Genomic DNA, 18,975 nt, shown 5'->3' with positions numbered 1-18,975 from the left:
CGATTTTTTGATCTGACACCCGATCATCTGGAGAAATTTGCGGACGATCACGGCCGTCGATTTGCAAACGAAGCCCGATCGCCACGAAACGAGTGCCATCGCGAAGCTTGAGCTGAGGAGAGTCGGGATACGTCCTCCGATCGTCCATCCTCCGCCGGAGCTCGCCGGAAAAGCCCAAAAATGCGGCTGCCACTCTAAGTTTCACTTTGTCGGATCTTGCAACTCCGGCCACCCCAGGCGTCGTCACTGCTGCCAGAAGAGAGCCCTCGCCGAGAGGAGCCAATCGCCACCCAACTCGGCCGCCAACAACGCCGGAAACGGCTGGAAACACGCCTGGAATCCGCTGCCTTCACGCTCTTCTACCGCCTCCTGCCGCCGCCGCGCCTCCGTCGACCAACGCCTCCGCGCCCGGCCGCCATCGACGCCTGCAGGCCCCCATTTCTCTCTTCCGACGCGCTCTCACTCTCTCCCCGACAATTCTCTCCTCTTCCTTTCTTCTATATCGACATTTGACCCCTGAACTTTTCCTTATTACAATTTGGTCCCTCAACTTTCTTAATTACTTACAATTTCATCCTGCAGAATTCCAATTTAATCCCTAAACTTCTTTTTTGCCTTTCAATTTAGCCCTTAACTAATTAATTTGGGCCAAATTAGAATTACTGAAAATACACAATTACACAAATACCCCTGACCGACATATTTATTTACAAAAATACAAAACTCACAAATTTCCGTTAAAACCCCATAAAAATAACATTATACTTTCAATCCTTATTCCAAAATATGATTTTACTTATATAAATATGCATTTGGAAAAATTTTGAATAACCAAAATATAATCATTTCTCAAATAATTTACTTGAATAATTTCTTAAAATTTCAAACTAATTGGGTATAGAAAATAACTCATTTATTAAATATATAAAAATTCGGGGTATTACATAAGTAGAATTTTATAATTTAAGAAAAAAATCCATATGACTTTGTATTTTTTTGAATATATCTTTTAAGGAGTAATTATTATTTACCTCTTGCAATTTTTCATATTATACTAGTTACTTAAAAATTATATTTTTTCATCCTTATATTTTGTAATTGTATACTAAAAACACATTTCATATAATTTTTATTAAACAATCATTAATTAAGTTTGATTTATACTATTTTCCCCTTATTTTTTATATAATATATAAATTGCCCTTTAGAGTTTGTTTATTACACTAGAACCCTCTTGTTTTTTAATAAAACTAATTATTATCTCTTTCATCCAAAATCAAGATAGTCAAAAGACTAAATTAAAAAAAAAAAAATTTAATCATTAAATTCATTATTAGGTATCATACTATTCTAAACTTATTTTTAAATCAGATTAAGGTAAATTTATGTTTTTAGCAAAGAACAATTTTAGTGTTTGTACAAAAATAATTAACTAATATTATCTTACTTACTCTAATTTCTAGCATAATTATATCCTAGTAAAATTTAAACTTTTAAAAAGTACTTATATTATTAAAATACTAAAAATTCATATAATTTAAATAGAAATTATCAAAATAAAATAGATAATATTCTTATTAACTTTTTTATTGCACTAGAATTGTATAATTGATGAGAAATTTGAGATTAAATTATTTTTTTATCAATTTAGTTCTTTAATGGCATTAACTTCCAAAATACAAGGAGATTTTAGTGCAATAAATAAAACATAGGAAGTAATTTGTATATTACACCAAAAGTCATAAAAAAATAATATAAAACTAAAACTAGTTAAAGATTGTTTAATGGAGATTTTGATGGAAGGAATTTTTAATATAAAACTAATAAAAAAAGGACGAGAAAATATAAATGTTAAATGTTAAGGGTTAAGTAATATAGTATGAAAAAAATACAAAGGTATATAATAATTACCTCTTTATTTAATAAATAACAATATGTGCTTCACCTCCTTAGCAATTTTCAATATATGCACTAACACTGTCAACTTATTATGGTGGGCAGTTTGAGGCGCACACCCAAGTACCTCTAGTGACTACGATACTATAAAATTTTTCAACCTAATATGAACATGCTAGCTAATCACAAAAACTAGTATATCGTACTGTAAAATTTTTCAACCTAATATGAACATGCTAGCTAATCACAAAGACTAGTATACAGAGATGGAGTCACTACCCAAGTAATTCTCTAGGATACTTTTACTAATTAAATGGCATGCTAGATTCTATAAGAAAGCTTCGCCACATCCAAAAATGGATCCAAAAGTCAACTTCCTTATTTGTGTATTTTAGTCTTTAATTTTATTATTTAATAGGTTATTCCCTATAAATGCAATATTTTATAGTTTACAAGCATCTATTGTGATACCTGTAAATTCTAAATTTTAATGTCAGTAATTCTCGGAGGCAAATTAGTAAATTAAATATTTCTATGAATAAATGAATGCCATCTAATTTAACATTTCTAAATAATTATATATATATATATATATATAAGCGCAAGTATTTAAATTTAAGGGTGATTTAGTAGCATAAATTAAAGGAACGGACTGAAAAAAAAATTATAAAAAAAATAATAAAAAAAAAGAAAATAAATAAAAAATTAGTAGGGTAATGTATAGCCCCCTCCCCTTTCTCTTTTTCTCTTTTTCCCTTCTCTTTCCTCTTCTTTCTCGACGCACACAATCTTCCCCCTCCCCTACACCTCCCATTATCTGCCATTGTAGTCACCAACCTCCACCATTTCTCTCACCCTTTCCGCCTACGCCACCACTAATTCCACCTCTCACCAAAAAACACCTAAGAAGGATGTAAAAGAGCCGCAACTCACTGCCACCTTTGAGAGGACGTCTCGCCGGCCTCATTTTGCAATTTCAACTTCAAAAAACGGACTGTCCACCACTGGAAAACTTAGGACAACCCTTTTTTCCTCCATTTCCGTCGCCGGAAAGAGTGTTCAAAATCCAGTGGAGCCGAAACTTTCTGGCCTATATCCGGTGCCTTCTTGTGAAATTTTAGCAAAAACAATTGTATATTCAGACTCCACACGACTCAAGCTTTGCGTAGGTACCTTCAGATTTGAATTCTGACACTGTTGACGTTATCCTCTTTCGGACCCAGTGCTTTTTAAATAATGTGCAGAATTTCGGGTTTTCGCCTCAATATAACTTATTTGGACCAGAAAATTATTTAGAAATTTTCTTCTTTGGTGCATTAATTCTTAGTTATAAATAAATAAATAAATTATTTAATTAATTAGTAACTTAATTGTAGAAATATTATGGGTTTATTTTAGTGGTTAATTATTATTTGGTTTGATGAAAATTGTGGCCATGAGTAATTAAATTAAAATGCAAGAAATTTATTTATGTGATTGGATCGTGAAATAATATTAAATGCCAAACTAAAAATTAATTGTGAACTGGATTGTGTTGCGGAGTTGGAAAAATTATGCAGTTATGGGTGACCGAACTCCTGTTAAATGACTGGAGAATATTAGAAGTATTTTCTTAGCAGATTTTAGACCCGTTTTACGGGTGATAAACGTCCGTATTTTAGGAAAGATTCTACCGAATTTTTGATAGAGTCGAAATTCTTAGACAATCAAATCTAGGAGTTTAGGCTTAGAGTTGTTTACTAAGTATTTTATTTTTATTAATTGTGTTATTCCTGTGAATAGATACCCATCGATTCAGCCCGCTCCACCCGAGGTGTAGGAGCAGAGTAATGGAGTCGTCAGAACAGTGAGTTAATGTCATATAATCTCTGCATATATGTTATGCCAATTTTTATGTAGCATTTTCAATTAATAATTATTACGAATATTATTAGTATTATCATCATTATTAATATATTTTTGTTATTATAGATATTGCTTGAAATATTTATTATTTCTTTATTATTTATTTAATTTATTGATTTTTTATGGATTTAATTAATTAATTATTATTTATGAATTTACTTATTTATTATTATTTATTTAATTAATTAAGTTTGTCATCTTAAATCCTACTATTGTTATTACGACGATATACATCTCACCTAAAATTTATGTCTGCAATACATGTTATTGTTCAATCTTATTTAATAAGTTATTGAACAATATTAAGATTGCTTGCGATTTGTGTCATCTTTTATACTATCAATGTTATGATTGTATTATGACTTGGGTTGAGACGACAATATAACATGCCACCTGATAGGTTGCATTAGGACCGCGTGCGCATCGATATAAATCAAAGACATGTAATAAGGGAATATCTTTGTGATGTACCCTAGTTGAGTATCACTCTCTAGGCTGTGGAAATTTGGTTGCTAGAGGAAAGATCCATGGTCGAGCGTTGCTCTCTAGGCGCTGGCTATATTGAAAATTAAATGACCAGATTGGATTTAAGAACTTTGGTTGAGCTTATCTCTTTGGGCGCCAGTCTTATTGGAATAAGAGAGTCAATGGCTAATAGTATTGGAGTCTAGAATCTTGTTGAGGTGCTCGTCCCGTACATGCTAAATGGTTTTTTTTTTTTTAAATGTGACATGGCACACGATTTAATACAATATAATGATCTATTTTGATAAAATAATTATTTACCGAGATTGTTGTATACACTTTGGATTATATGATTTTAACGCATTCCCGAGACTGATAGTCCTAACTTATTTTTTTAGGTGTTAGCTAGTTCTCCTGCAGTTCATCCTCCTTGAGCAGCTCGATTCTCTTCTTCCTCGACGTAATTGTTTTGTTTCCTATAATCATAACTATTTAAATATCTAGACATTCCATAATATTTGATATCAAACTTAACATTATATTCGCCTTAATGATCAACTGATAATGTATTAAATTTATTATTGTTGATGAATCAGTAGGAATTTTATTGTATCTGTAGAGGAGTTCTATGTGACATCGTGTTGGTATGTTGATTGGGATTATGATTTATTTAAGTTGGCAATCTGGCAGCTTGCTACGGGTTTCGGTGGCCTTAAGCCTTTCCATTTTCTAGCGTCGGTTATAGGCCCACAGTTCGATTGTGACATCCATTACAGCATGTAAAGTCCCTTAATTCTAGCCTATTTTTATTAAGCCCAACTTATATTTGATTTGTTAGCCTATTTAACTAATTAATTATGTATTTACTTAGTCTAGCTCAATTACAAACTATGCATTTAATTCTAGCTTTTAAGCATAAATGGACTACATTTTATGCTGAGACCCAGTTGGGTGATCTTAAATCTAATGTGGCTCAATTGATTTAATTAAAGCATGACAAAATCCACTAAGTCTATATGGATTTCAAATTTAACGCTACTTCACCATCCTTTAACCTAATAGATTACTTTTTCATGTTAATATCCAATTTTAACCTGAAATATATAAATTTAGTTTTAATTAGGCAATCACATTACAAATATTTGACATCCATCATAGAGAATAAAAATAAGGTGTAGAAAAGTAAATCTAAATATTTCAACCCTCCTACAACTCAGAGACTGAAAGAACACATGAAACTAATTACCGTGTATAAAATACGTCAAAATATACAGAAATTAGAATTAGGGCATAAAATGGTTAAAGAACCAATCTGTTGAGGTCATAAAGCCTATTGGTTCGAGGGATTTTCTTTGGCTAGTTCTACGATTTTCTTGAAATTCTCATGCCCTTGAGCCAATTTTGCATGCATAGAAGATCAAAAAATGATTAGAAATGCAAAAATAATGAAACAAAAGCACAGACAACAAATCAAATAAAGTAAAACACATTGAAAATAATATAAACACAAAAAAATAAAACTGCTAGAAGGTCCGAACACATTGCATGGCAGATCCTAGATTTTAACATACAGCCCTAGAACATTCATATAATCATATAATTATTCATAAAAGATAGTAAATCCTATAACTCTAATCCTTTTAATCATTAAATTCATAATCAAGCATGTTCATATTATCAGATTTAAAATCCAAGACAAATCATATATTATCAATATTCAAAATTCAATAAAATCAGCAACATGTTAAATCAAGAGAAACCCTAATCTAATCATGTGAATCATGTTAATCACTCAAAGATCAACCTAAACATGTTTATAGAATCATAAACAAACATAAAAAGAAACCAGTAAGGGAAAGATTAATTAATGATGCTGGATGGGGGAACTCTCAAGTTGTCACTATAGATTAATGATCTGTAAGTTTTTAGAGACGATGAAGCAGTTGAATTGAAGGACATATAAGAATCCAGTGTTGTTTAGGATTTGAAAAAGCTTCTGTTGTTCAATGAAAGTCTTTTCTAATCTCAGTTTTTTCTTAGTATCTTATGACTAAAGTTACTATAAATACTCCCTGCCTTTGAGAATTTAGGTTTCTTTATTGTTTTCTCTACTAACAACTTGTATTTGCTCAAAGTTAATAATAATCAGTAACCCTAGAATTAGGTTATAATGATGCTCATACAGTGCTAGGGTTTTAGGAACCCTAAGGAGTAGATAGACTCATATAGATTTTTTTCAAAAAGAAAAATGTCATTTATTAGTTATTAATATCTAATAAATAAATTTTTAAAATTTAAATAAATATCAATAAAATCTATCAATTATTATTAAATACCTTATAGAATATCTTTTTTTAATTAAATTTTGACACTTTAAAGTCAGATTATGCACAAAACGGTATCAGATTTCGAAAATTAGCCAATCAATATTATGTAGAGCTGGTCGGCTCTATGCTAAGTTGATCGGGATTGGCTCTAAGGAGCAAAAAGGTTTAAAAAATTTGCACTTTGGTCCTGAACTTGCGAAAACTCTTGTTTTACCCTTTAAAGTTAATTTTTTCTGATAATTGAATCCAAAAAAGTAATTTTAAGTCTAATAATTCTCAATCCTAATTTAGATTCACCCGTTCTCAATCTCTTGAAACTCAAAAAAGACAGTAACTTTCATCATGTGACTTTTTTTAATTTTCTCAATATATAGATCTGGAAAATGAATGTTGATACATATAATAACACGACACTGTAATCTAGTCGACTGATATCGATCTTATTTAACTTGCTGCAACCTGAGCTTGTATCTTGTTATAGCACTATCAACTGATTTGAACGAAAATAATAAGTAGCGTACAAGAGAGAAATACTATATTTTTTTTAAATTATAGTCAAATTTTGATGAATTTGGACAATCCAAAAATACATGAATTTCGTCTTTCCGCTAGTTTTTGGACGAAACTAATTTTATAACAATCAAATGTAAATTATTTATTTAAAAACATTAACCACAGGTAAATTTTGGGGTAAAAGTTAAAAAAGAAAGAAAAAAAAGTGTAAAGGGTAAATTGGGCCTTATTTGTTAATTGTTACAATTTATGCAAAACACGTTTGCTTGTTTGCTTGCTTGCGAGTGTCGTTCTGTTTCTAATAAGTAAACCTAAACGCAGCGTTTTGAGCCCAATACAGCAAAGACAGGAAACTATCGTGCGAGACTGAAACCCTCGTTCGGCGTTCTAGAAGCAGAAGAAGATTTCTGTTTTATGTACATCTCTCTCTCCCTCTGCATCTTTCACTCTTTTTATGTTTCTGGGTAACTTTTTTTAATTATAATTTTCTTAAAAAATAAGTTTTTGGTTGCAGCTTGTAGATTTGTGATCATTATTATCATCATCAATCATGTCTTGGTGCACTATTGAGTCTGATCCTGGTATGCTTTCTTTTTTTTCCTTTGAATTATTTTGGTTTAGCTATCAATTATTCCTTTCTATATTTATGGTTTGTTTTGTGTATTGTTTATTCCATTTATGTGTATGCTTGTTCATGCATCTGATTACTCTTGTTTTTCTTTTTTTTTTTTTTAAATTTAGGGTTTCGGCTCTCTTTGCTTTTAAGTACATGATAAAACTTGAGCTAAACCTTTCTTTTTTTTTTTTAAAGAAAAAATTCTTCCATTAATCCTAGTTACTAAATCTTCTTCTTTGTGTGTGTGTGTGTGTGTGTGTGTGTACTGAGGTTTATGGTGTATGTGTGAATTGCATTGTTTAAACTTCTTATTTGCTTAAAACGTGTCTAATTTTGAATTCCAACTATCAAAATGTTATTATTAGCATCCCTTCTGTTCTTTCTCTTATCTTTTTTTGTCAACCAATAGTACTAGTTGTAAGAAACCAGAATGATGAACAATCGAACTTTTATGTATTTTTTGACATTTTGCTTACACGGTACCTACATAGTGTGAAATAATAGCATATAGTTTTAAATCCAAACCCGAGTTAAATTTTCCTTTTGTGTGACTCGACAGTCATCTCTGCTAGTTACTCTTCATTCAGCTTTCCTTAATATAGTTCTTGTGTAGAAAATAAATTATCCTTAATATAGTTCTTGTGTAGAAAACAAGTTATCTGTGTACTCTCTTTATTGAGTTTCTCGATATCAATGTGAATCGTGGAGATTTATCTTTGGGTTGTAAATGTAAAAGAGGTCAATGGTGATAATTTTGCTTTTGCTTTAAACTTTTGCTAGACAGAAAAAAAAATTATGTCTAGATATACATATATATGCTTTAGGTTTTGGTTTTTGTGGTATATTTGGAAATTAGTCATTGGCTGTTTTCTTGGTCAAAGGGAAATTTAAGCTATTTTAAAGGTAAAGGATTCCTTTTCAGAAAGAAAAAAGGTTAGTTTATATATTCTTATAACACATAAAAAGGGAATGTAAACTTGTGCATGAATTCCTCTTTCATTGACTTGGATCTTATGAGCTTTTTGTTTATTCGAATATATCCTTAGATTTAAAGGAATCATCATCCTCAAAGGTCAAAATTTTTCTCATGGTATTCTTTTTTCCATAGGAAATTAGTATTTTCTGTTATAATGAACTAACAGAAAAAATGAATTACTTTCTCAAATTTTTATGTTTGCTATAGAAAATGTTTCACACATACAATTCATTATCATGAAAGAAATATGATGGTAATGCTGATGGATATTCTTTGAAAATCAAACTAACATTGACTGCATAAAGAGAAAATATAACATTTCTGTCATTATCTCTACTCGCCACTTCTTGTGTATATGCATAACACAAATGCAACTTATACTAATTATCACTTTCAGAATACAACACATCCTTTTATCCAGAAACTCTATGTAGTTATTTCGAAATTGATGAATTCCCACGCAGCTAAATTTGCTATACTGTTCACCTTGACAAGTTCTTACATGTAATGGCTTTGTAGAAACCATTTCAGCTAATGATTGGTGCCATTTTTCAGGAGTTAACTCCACTTTAAAAGTGAGGATATAATTATAATGGTGGATTAATTTAGAGGGATGCACTAAAGTTCTTGCTTGCATTTCAGGTGTATTTACTGAACTTATACAACATATGCACGTGAAAGGTGTTCAGGTAACCTTTTGGTTTTATTATCTCGTTTCTATTGATTTCATGTCATGTCAATTGTCAAGGTTTTTTAGATGGGTGGTTTTGCTTTCTCTATTTTTCTATTTGATTTCCATGGGTAGTAAATGTTACAGGTCTCATTTCTTTTTTTCTGCTTAGACCAAACTTAATGATTTTGGCATAGATTTTTGAGTTGTCATGTTATTTATTTATTTATATATCTATATTCAAACTTAGAGAGACTCAGACAGACATATATATAGACAAATAGATTGTGTTTGCACCAAGTGACTGGTGTGTATATCATACAATATATATGCAATATAAAATGATTGATGATTTCAACAGGACAGTGGTGTTATGAGAAGAAGATATAATTCATGAAAACTAGGTATCATTTTTAAGTGGTAAAATTAGTGGGAGGCAAATGCATTTGTAGATTTTATGGAGATTTAGTACTCTCCAGATTCTATAAGTATACTCATTTAACCACTGTTAAACTTCCTCAACACTATTTGGTAACTCCAGAATTTGACCTTTGCCAACGCCTGCTGCTCTGCAATGATGAAAACCAGCCATTTCTCAGCTCTATCACTGCCATCATCTTCACTGTGCTATCTCCATCTTCATTACACTTTTGCGGCACTATACATTCTTATGTTTTCCTACTGAGTTCTCATGTGAACTGATTTTGTTGCCTTCATCTCAAATTTATTATGAAACTATAACATGGATTATTGGGAAGAAAAGTGTCTATATATGAATCATATTAGAAGTTCTGTGCTCGTGTTCCTAGAAAACATATTTTAGGGCATGTGCATTTATTTTATTTTTTTTATATTCATATTTGGTTCCTGCTCTCTGACCTATTGAATCATCCTGCTTTTAATGTATTGCCTGTCCATCTTAATAATAACTTTGTCGTTGTGCAAGTTAAGTGGTAATTAAAGTCAAATCTTGAAGTTTAAGGTCTTCAGTGTTGGCTTTTCAATAATTAACTCTTACTCATTTAAGGCTGTTATATATTCAATAACTACAATATAACTAATTGTTAGTCATTATGTCTATAACATATCTTGACATGTGTTTTCAGGTTGAGGAGCTATACTCCTTGGATCTTGATTCTCTAGACAGCCTTAGGTTGGTTTTTGGATTTCATTGCCCTATTCTTCTTTTTATGTTTGTTGCATACACATCTTCTTTCCAAGTTAATATATGAATTTGTTGTCCTCTTTTTCAGGCCTATATATGGGTTGATTTTCCTTTTCAAATGGCACCCAGGGGAAAAAGATGAACGTCCTGTGATGAAGGATCCAAACCCCAATCTTTTCTTTGCTAGTCAGGTTTATTTTCATGAGATTCATTGTTGATGAGGTGTTATAAATCTGTATCAAGTTTTAAAAGTTAATTTTTTCTCCGCCTCACCCCTTTTTCATTGTTATTGTCTTGTATAGGTCATTAACAACGCTTGTGCAACCCAGGCAATTCTATCCATCCTAATGAATTGCCCAGATATTGAAATTGGTGATGAACTGACAAAATTGAAAGAATTCACTAAGAATTTTCCACCTGAGCTCAAAGGTTTGGCTATTAACAACAGCGAAGTCATACGTACGGCTCATAACAGTTTTGCCAGACCTGAGCCTTTTGTTCCTGAGGAGCAGAAGGCTGCTGGAAAGGATGATGATGTGTATCATTTTATAAGTTATTTGCCTGTTGATGGAGTGCTTTATGAGCTTGATGGCCTGAAAGAAGGTCCCATTAGCCTTGGCCCGTACACTGGTGGGCCCAATGATCTGGACTGGTTGCGAATGGTGCAGCCAGTGATCCAAGAGCGTATAGAGAGGTATTCCAATAATGAAATAAGATTCAATCTCATGGCAGTAATCAAGAACAGGAGAGAGGTATATACTGCAGAACTCAAGGAGCTCCAGAGGAGGAGGGAACGAATCTTGCAGCAGCTGGCTGCATCCCAATCTGACCGACTGGTGGACAGTAGTACATCAGAGCAATTGAGCAAATCTCTGTCAGAGGTAAATTCTGGGATTGAGGCCGCAACTGAAAAGATATTGATGGAGGAGGAAAAGTTCAAAAAGTGGAGGACAGAAAATGTTCGTAGAAAGCACAATTACATACCCTTTTTGTTCAACTTCCTGAAGATTCTTGCTGAAAAGAAGCAGCTGAAGCCTCTTATTGAGAAGGCCAAGCAAAAGACGGGAATGTCTGAGGGATAGTTGTTTTACGGTTAGCTGTGTGATATTCCTTGCCAACTCTTCTTGACTAAATATTTTAAAATTGTATGCTATTATTTATCATGGAGAATTTGTTAGTGCAACTTTTTGCGCATTTTGCTAGCATCCTTAGTATTAGTTCTTTTCTCTTGGTTCTCTCTGGAGCAGCATGACGCCCCAGGGGGCTTCTGAGGTAGTATTAACAGGTTCAAGCTTTGGTTCATCTATCTCACCATGAACCTAATGTTTGCCCCGCATCAACGAATTCTTGGAGCATTTAACTTGTAAAACATGTTTTTGCTATTAACTAGCAAAATACCAGTTCCATGGGAAGTTGTCTTTTCTTTCCGGCGAAATTACGTTATTTATACTGTAGTTTTTTTATACAATTTTATTTGTTTAATATATTATTTAGATTGTATTCTAAAATTCTCTTTTCATTTTTACGTTTGAGATGGTATGAAGTGATAAAGTGGGGTGATTATTCTTATTGGCTAATGATTGGGTCGGGTGTACCCGCATCTGTGGTGGTTGATGGGGAAGTGAATGCTAGGCATGACAATAACATGTTGCCTTACATATTTAAACTATATCTTTGCAAAAGTTAAAAAGAAAGCTTTAAATCTAATTCTGATTTATTAATTGTTTAACATAAATAAGTCTTAAATTCTAATGGTTATTTCTTGAGTAATTTTACTTATGTTAGCTAAAAACACTAATTAATGATTATTCTATTTTTGTTTAATTAAAATTTGAAAAATAGCATCCTGAATCAAATGAATCTGTTATGCTCTAGACATTACATTTATTTTATCAAAATTAATTTTCAATATTTAATTATTTGAGATATTTTTAGAAAAATAAAACTATCAATTCAGTCAATCCTAACAAGTTTGATTAAAATAAGAAAAGAAAAATTATATCTTTTTAACTACAAGAGTGGAAAATTTATATTATATATAGAGTATTTTAATATTTTAGTAGTATTTTATATATAAAATATGTGAAAAATATATATTTTTATCTTATTTTAGTTTTGTTGTCTAATTTCATATATCATTAGCCAAAAAGAAAAAATATGGAGCTAAATAATAACAAATGAGCTCAAGTAGGATTGCTACTGTAAAGACCTAGAATTAAGATGCGTGGAATGCTACTTCCACAGGCCTGACCGAAAATTTCAAGGCCCAAAGTAGGAATTAATTAGCTCTTTTGTAATTATGGACCATTATTAGTTATTTATTTTATTTAAGATAGTTAAAAGTTGTTAGAAAATAACTCTTAGAAGTTTTGTATTTAGAAAATGACTCTCAAAAAGAAATCTCTACAAGTAAAATAGAGACCAGATATATAACTAAGACAGTTTGCATTTACCCATTATTCCTCTCTTTGCAATTTTCTCTAATGTTCATATTCTTGAAACATTCAGTTTTTAGTTTTTATTATTCTTTCAAGATTTAAGAAGCTTTCAAGAAGTAAAGAGTGAAAACCAATCATCTTCACACCTTGAAAGATTTTGGATTTCGAGGGAGCCTTTATTTTCTATTTTATTTTTATGTACTTCTTTTTAATTATAATAATTGTTGGGTTAAATATGTTAGGCTAATTTCCATAAGTGTTTAGTTTAACCTTTTCACTTATGTATGAACCTTGTTATTTATTTATTTGATGAATGATTTCTTTTTTGTTAGCCAAAGTCCTTTCATGACTCAAGGCACCCTTGATTTTGATCTTGATAATTAAGATTGAGTGTATTTAATCTTGGCCTTGAGTGTTCTTTGTAGATGTTCCTTGAATGAGCTTAATCAAATCAAGTTCTAAAAAATGCTCTCTATCGCAAATGAAACTTTCATAAACAACTTAATTGTTGAAGCAATTGAAGATTTTGCAATCGCAAACCCTATGCGCCCGCGAAAGTATGATTTTGGAAGGCAAGAGATTCCACAACCACGAGCAGTCAATCGAGTCTAAGAACCTCAGTTCTAAGGAAGTAGTAGGAATCGCATCTGCACCCCTAATTTCGCGACCGTTATTTATGCAAACCTTAAGAAAACCGCTAATGATTGCTTCTGACACCGTGAATCACAAAGTGCCATATGGAATATAGCTGTTACCACTTTAAGTTTTGTCACCATGACTCAAGCGTCTCGACCGTAAGAAGTCAGTTGTGTCCACGATTAAAATGTAGCGACCGCGATTGTGTTTTGATAGTGCATTTAATACACTAGCAAAGAATTGGGCTAGCATCTGTTTATGATGTCTCTTTGGTAGATAGAGGGTATGAATATCCCTCATAAGAGACATTTATGGTTAATCAACAACCTTCTTAAGAGCCATATTCATTGCTATTAATTTCTTACCTTATTCTTATAATTTTTATATATAGTTAACCTTGTATAGGTGGTAAATAGCTTGCATCTCTTGCAAAATGATTGTTGTGTGAGCCTAGTCATATAAAATATAAGGAATTGATTGTTGAATTTCTATTAGAACTCAAGGGTAAAGGGACTTAGTGAGAGATTGAAACACTAAGGAAAGAGGGTTAGTTTTAGTCTACAAAAACACCAAGTTGTTTGGTGTGCTTGTGAAACCCAAAGATTGTAAATGAAAGATTAAGTATGGCCAAGTTTAGTTGATCTCGATTAATCCCTCGTTATTACTCAGAAACGAAGTAATAGGTAGGGATGACAGATTATATAAAATGCTCAAGTTAGGGGAATTGTTTCTGAACCACTGTATATCCCTTGTCTCAATCTTTTCTAACATTTACTCTCTTTTTTGTTCACTTGGATTCCTTGTGTGGCTTTTAACCTTGTACCTCATCTAATTCCACGATTTGAAGTCACCAATTCAACCCTCCCCTTCATTGTTCCAGAGGATAACATTTACCTTTATATTTTTATTAGTTTCAGTTATTATTGTTAGTTGACCATCATATTAATTTAACAATAGTAGTTGTTATGTATATTCTTTTGTTAAATATATTAGAAACATCATCTTTACTTCAATCTATATTGGTAAAAGAGACTTTAGTTGCATCATTAGATTAAGTAATTAAAGAAAAAAGAACTTCACCATCTCATTCATTAGATATAAGCTTAAGGTTAAAACAAGGGGATTACTAAGTAATTGGCTAGGCTAATTACTGCTTCTATCATAAAGTTTTTATAAATCATATCATTTGTATATTTACTTTATAGTTTATTTTATTTCTTTTATAAATATTCTACTTTTTCAAATACTAGTTTAGAGTGTTTAGATTTATTTTTAGTATGGCTATTAGTCTATATAATAGTAGCTCTACGATTTTTTGAGAGATCGACCTCAAGGTGAACTTACGCTTACTATAAGAACAGTTCGTACACTTGCGAGTACAAAATTATAGACATCAAATTTTTAGCGCCGTTGTTGGAAAACTATGTCCAATTTTATATTAATTAATTGTTAAGTTTTGTTTTTTATTTTTATATTTTTATTTTTAAAGGTTTTAAATCTTTTTTTCTTATTTATATGCCTAGCAGAAAAACTAAATTAGGTGATTCATCAACTCAAAGACTCTACCTTTTGAGATCAACTATTAAAAAGGCAGAAGAGGATCAAGAAGTAGAAAATGAGTTTGTGCCTCAAAAGCTAGAAGAAGAAGAGGAATTTGAGGAAAAACTAGAAGAAGAGATTGAAATAATGGCAAACGATAAAAAACTAGTAGCAATTGAAAGGTAGATGGCTATAAAGGATTATGCTTGGCCAACTTCATGTAAAGACTAGTAGTGAATGAAGTAGTGTGGACAGCGGTTTCGGAGTGCACCCAAGTGTCTTTAGCGACTATGGCACTGTAAGGCTTTTCAACGTAATCGGAAACATACTAACTAGTCACCGAGACTAGCGCGGAGATGAGAATCGTCACCCGGATAATTCACCAGGACACTTTTACTAATGAGTACCGTCTCTCAATTTTATAGGGAAGCTTTATGCCAGAAATTTAGAGATGGATCTAGAAGCCAACTTCCCTATTTGTGTATCTTTATCTTTAATCTTAGTGTTTAATGAGCTATTCCCTATAAAGGCAACATTTATATTTTTACGCATCAAGCACTACAACATGTGAGGTCCATATAAGTCTAGCCTTTTTTTATTAAGCTCAACCTATATTTAAAGTTATTAATCTAATTTACTAATTAATTATATACATTGCCTTCCTAGTCTAGCCCAATTATAGATTATGCTTTTGGATTCCAATCTTTAAGCCTAATGGACTACTTTTTTATGATAAGGCCTAATTTGGTGATCTTAAATCTAAATATGGTCCAATTAATCTAATTAAACATGGGAAACCCACTAAGTCTATATTGATTTTAAAATTTAAGCACAATTACCCTTAATTAACCTAATGGGACTATAATTTTCATGTTATGTCCAATTTTAAGGTCTAACGTCTATATGTCCAGTTTTTAATTAGGAAATCATACATTATATATTTAGCATTTATCTAAAATAAGGCAAAAGATAAAGTGCATAAAGTAAATCTAGCTATTGTAACCCTCCTACAACTATAAAAAATTGAAGAGAAAATACCTAAAACTAAGTATAATATAAAATTATCTTCAAAATAAATAAAAAGAATCTGAGATTAAGGTTGAAGGGTGAAGAGCCGATCGGCTCAGAGCACATAGCCAATCGGCTCAACATAGAGCTGAATCGGCTCTAGGGGCTTTTCTAAGCTGGTTTTTCAATTCCTTGAATTTTCATGTCCTAGACTAATTTTACATGCACATAAGGTATAAAAAAACGATCATATTTCAAGAAAAAAAAAATGTAACAAAAGGAATAATTAAGGTTAAATAAAATAAAAAACCTAAGAAAATCAGTCAAACCCTAATAATAAGACTAACAGTAGAATAACAGCAGCATATTTCAAGTTTTAATCATAGGACCCTAAAACCTAATTAGTTTTAAAAAGAAAAAAAAAACATAAATCTAACATGCAACCCTAATCATTTGATCAAAATTAAAAAACAAACGTATTATCAGATTCAAAACTCTACATGTTCTTATTATCAGGTTTAATTCCCAGCATGTTCATATTATCAAATTCAATGTCCAACAAATTATAAACATGTTAATTCAGGAAAACCCTAATCTAATAATGTAAACCTATAAATCATATAAAAAAATAAAGAGAATCAATCTAAATCATGTTTCTAAAACATAAGATAAAAGAACCAATTTTGTAAAACATAAGGATGCTAATGGTATTGATTTGGGGAACCTTGTCACTGTTGAATGCTAATCTTCGAGTCTCTAGAGATGATAAGGAGGTGGAATCGAATATTAGTTCAGAATCCAGTTCTATTTGAGACTAAGAAGAACTTTTGTCATTCTTAATGGGTTGTCTAGTTTAGAGTTATTTCTTAGTGGCTTGCTAAAAACCAACTCCATTTATGTGTCGATCGAATTTTTCAGAGTGTAGCTAAAGAAATACCTTGAAGAATGTAGATAATCCTAAATCTAGGGTGTATCATTCTATTTATAACAATAGGGTTATGAAACTTTAGACAAAATAGATAGGTATTGAATTTATTTAAAAAATAAATTATGATTCTCCATTCCTTTTATTAAATTAATATCCAATAATAAGAAATTAAATATTTTATATTCAAAAAAGTATCATAAGAAAATATTAAAAATATCAATAATTATAATAAATATCTTCTAGAAACTTCTTTTTTACTAATTTTGACATTTTAGATAAAAAAAATATACGTAAAACAACGTCAGGTTTTGAAAAATGGCTAATCAACACTGTGTAGAGCCAATCGGTTCTGCACAAAGCCGATTTTGCTCTATGCTAAACCAATCTGCTCTGTAGAGTTGATTCGACTGTACGCAGCACCAATTGGCTTTAAGGGGTAAAAGTTTTAAAAAATTTGACAATTTAGTCCCTAAACTTATAAAAACCATTGTTTCACACCTCAAACTTAATTTTTTTTCTATTAATTGGGTCCAAATTAATTCTAGAAAAGAAATTTTAAGTCCAATTATTCTCAACTCTTACTTAGATTCACCCTCCTTAATCTTTTGAGATTTGAGAAAGGCAGTAACTTTCATCATCGGGTTTTTCATAATTCGCTCGATATCTAGATCCGAAAAATGGGTGTTGCCAACTGCCTTTGATTTTTCAAAATTTATATGCATTCATGCGATTAAATAAATTGAGATAAATTATAGTATCAAGGATACAAAAAGGATATCTTGATGAGCTATAGAATCTATACCTTGTAAGCTGGATTTGAGAAAAACTAATTCAATATGGGGACCATGTCCGCTTAAGTTTTGAAGACTATGCCTGCAATTATGGATTTTCAATTTATGGGGGGTAGTATGGGATCCGTTACCTTAGGGGTGAGTCTGTAGAAAAAGATTCGCGATCAAGGCTATTTGAGATTTTTTGCTTATATGAGTTTTTCAATACTTTCAATGTTGGAATTAGTTACTAGTTCTAATTTGATACAAATTTATATTTTTTGGCTTGTCGATTTGGGAATCATGCCCGTCGATGTTACCTTTCTAAGGATTTGCCTTTAGCTACTTTCCACTTCATGATGTAATTATACTGTATTTGTGACTTCGGATCAATTTGGTAATTTTCCACTTCTAGATACTTTTGGTGAAATTTTTTTGCTTCAGGTTGCAATTGGACTCTATTGATCTTCCAAATTGTAATTTTGATGGTTTAGAGACTAAAATTGTAATTTTTTAAAAATTCCTGCCTTAGGATGCAAATTGACCTTCCAAATGTCTTCTAGTGACTTGTATCGGTATTTGGTCCATTTAGGGACTAGAATATAATTTCAAAAGGCTAGAGGTCTAAATGATATTTTTGCCCTCCTTTTGGACATATATATCCTTCCACCCTATTCATTATTCACTTTATCCATTTTCTCTTTTGTTTTCTCTCAAATTCCTTTTCACTTTCTTCAATTTCTTTCTCATTTTTCGACCAAATTTCATAAAATCAGTCTTCAAAAAGGCTACCTCTTCTTCTATATTCTCGGGATGCATTCTAATTGTACCAAACTAGGAATTTTCACTATCGATTTTTGCCAAAATGATCTTAGGTTTGTTAAAGGGGAGGATATCCCTATTTTGGCAAAATTGAACATTCACTAGGCATTTTCGGTTATCGGAAAGGTATTTTTTCAACTTTAAACTTCATTTCCTGTCACTTATACACTAGATATATATGTTATTTATCCAAAATACGTATAATTTTATGAAAAAATTGCAAAAAATATGATGCCCTAACCCATAGAGCCGAAGTCGTGCCGTGCACGGGCCAAAAACTAGTTTTTAGGGTGTTTTAGCG

At 31.4% G+C, this 18,975-nt stretch overlaps 1 protein-coding gene and 1 long non-coding RNA gene across 4 annotated transcripts; both read left to right on the top strand.

Annotated features, from left to right (window-relative positions):
• The first annotated feature begins 2,154 nt into the window (after positions 1-2,154).
• LOC112534862 lies at positions 2,155-4,913 on the top strand. Of its 2 annotated transcripts, none has more exons than XR_003079099.2 (3): positions 2,155-3,065; positions 3,679-3,742; positions 4,665-4,913. It is a non-coding gene; the product is annotated as an uncharacterized LOC112534862 (long non-coding RNA). The 2 variants fall into 2 exon arrangements; XR_007215141.1 differs by having other exon boundaries at positions 2,156-3,061.
• Positions 4,914-7,407: 2,494 nt separating this feature from the next.
• Positions 7,408-11,956, top strand: LOC8262622 (ubiquitin carboxyl-terminal hydrolase 2). 2 transcript variants are annotated; one of them, XM_002519319.4, is made up of 6 exons: positions 7,408-7,522; positions 7,621-7,687; positions 9,341-9,387; positions 10,475-10,521; positions 10,622-10,724; positions 10,836-11,956. In XM_002519319.4, the coding sequence occupies exons 2-6, from the start codon at positions 7,657-7,659 to the stop codon at positions 11,613-11,615; spliced, it is 1,008 nt and encodes a 335-aa protein (XP_002519365.1). In that variant the 5' UTR covers positions 7,408-7,522; positions 7,621-7,656; the 3' UTR covers positions 11,616-11,956. The 2 variants fall into 2 exon arrangements, with proteins under 2 accessions (XP_002519365.1, XP_015574813.1); XM_015719327.3 differs by having other exon boundaries at positions 7,443-7,522; positions 7,608-7,687.
• The last annotated feature ends 7,019 nt before the right edge of the window (positions 11,957-18,975 follow it).

The sequence above is a fragment of the Ricinus communis genome, chromosome 3 (assembly GCF_019578655.1).
Source record: "Ricinus communis isolate WT05 ecotype wild-type chromosome 3, ASM1957865v1, whole genome shotgun sequence".
Lineage (NCBI taxonomy): Eukaryota > Viridiplantae > Streptophyta > Magnoliopsida > Malpighiales > Euphorbiaceae > Ricinus > Ricinus communis.
Note: the sequence above shows the minus strand (reverse complement) of the source record. Positions and strands in the feature narration are given on the sequence as shown.

What these genes read in the sequence shown, in the direction of transcription:
- LOC8262622 (XM_002519319.4), top strand. Translation starts at nt 7,657, where the DNA reads ATGTCTTGGTGCACTATTGAGTCTGATCCTG. An exon ending in CACTATTGAGTCTGATCCTG is followed by an intron (nt 7,688 to 9,340) that starts GTATGCTTTCTT and finishes CTTGCATTTCAG; the next exon opens with GTGTATTTACTGAACTTATA. An exon ending in TGCACGTGAAAGGTGTTCAG is followed by an intron (nt 9,388 to 10,474) that starts GTAACCTTTTGG and finishes ATGTGTTTTCAG; the next exon opens with GTTGAGGAGCTATACTCCTT.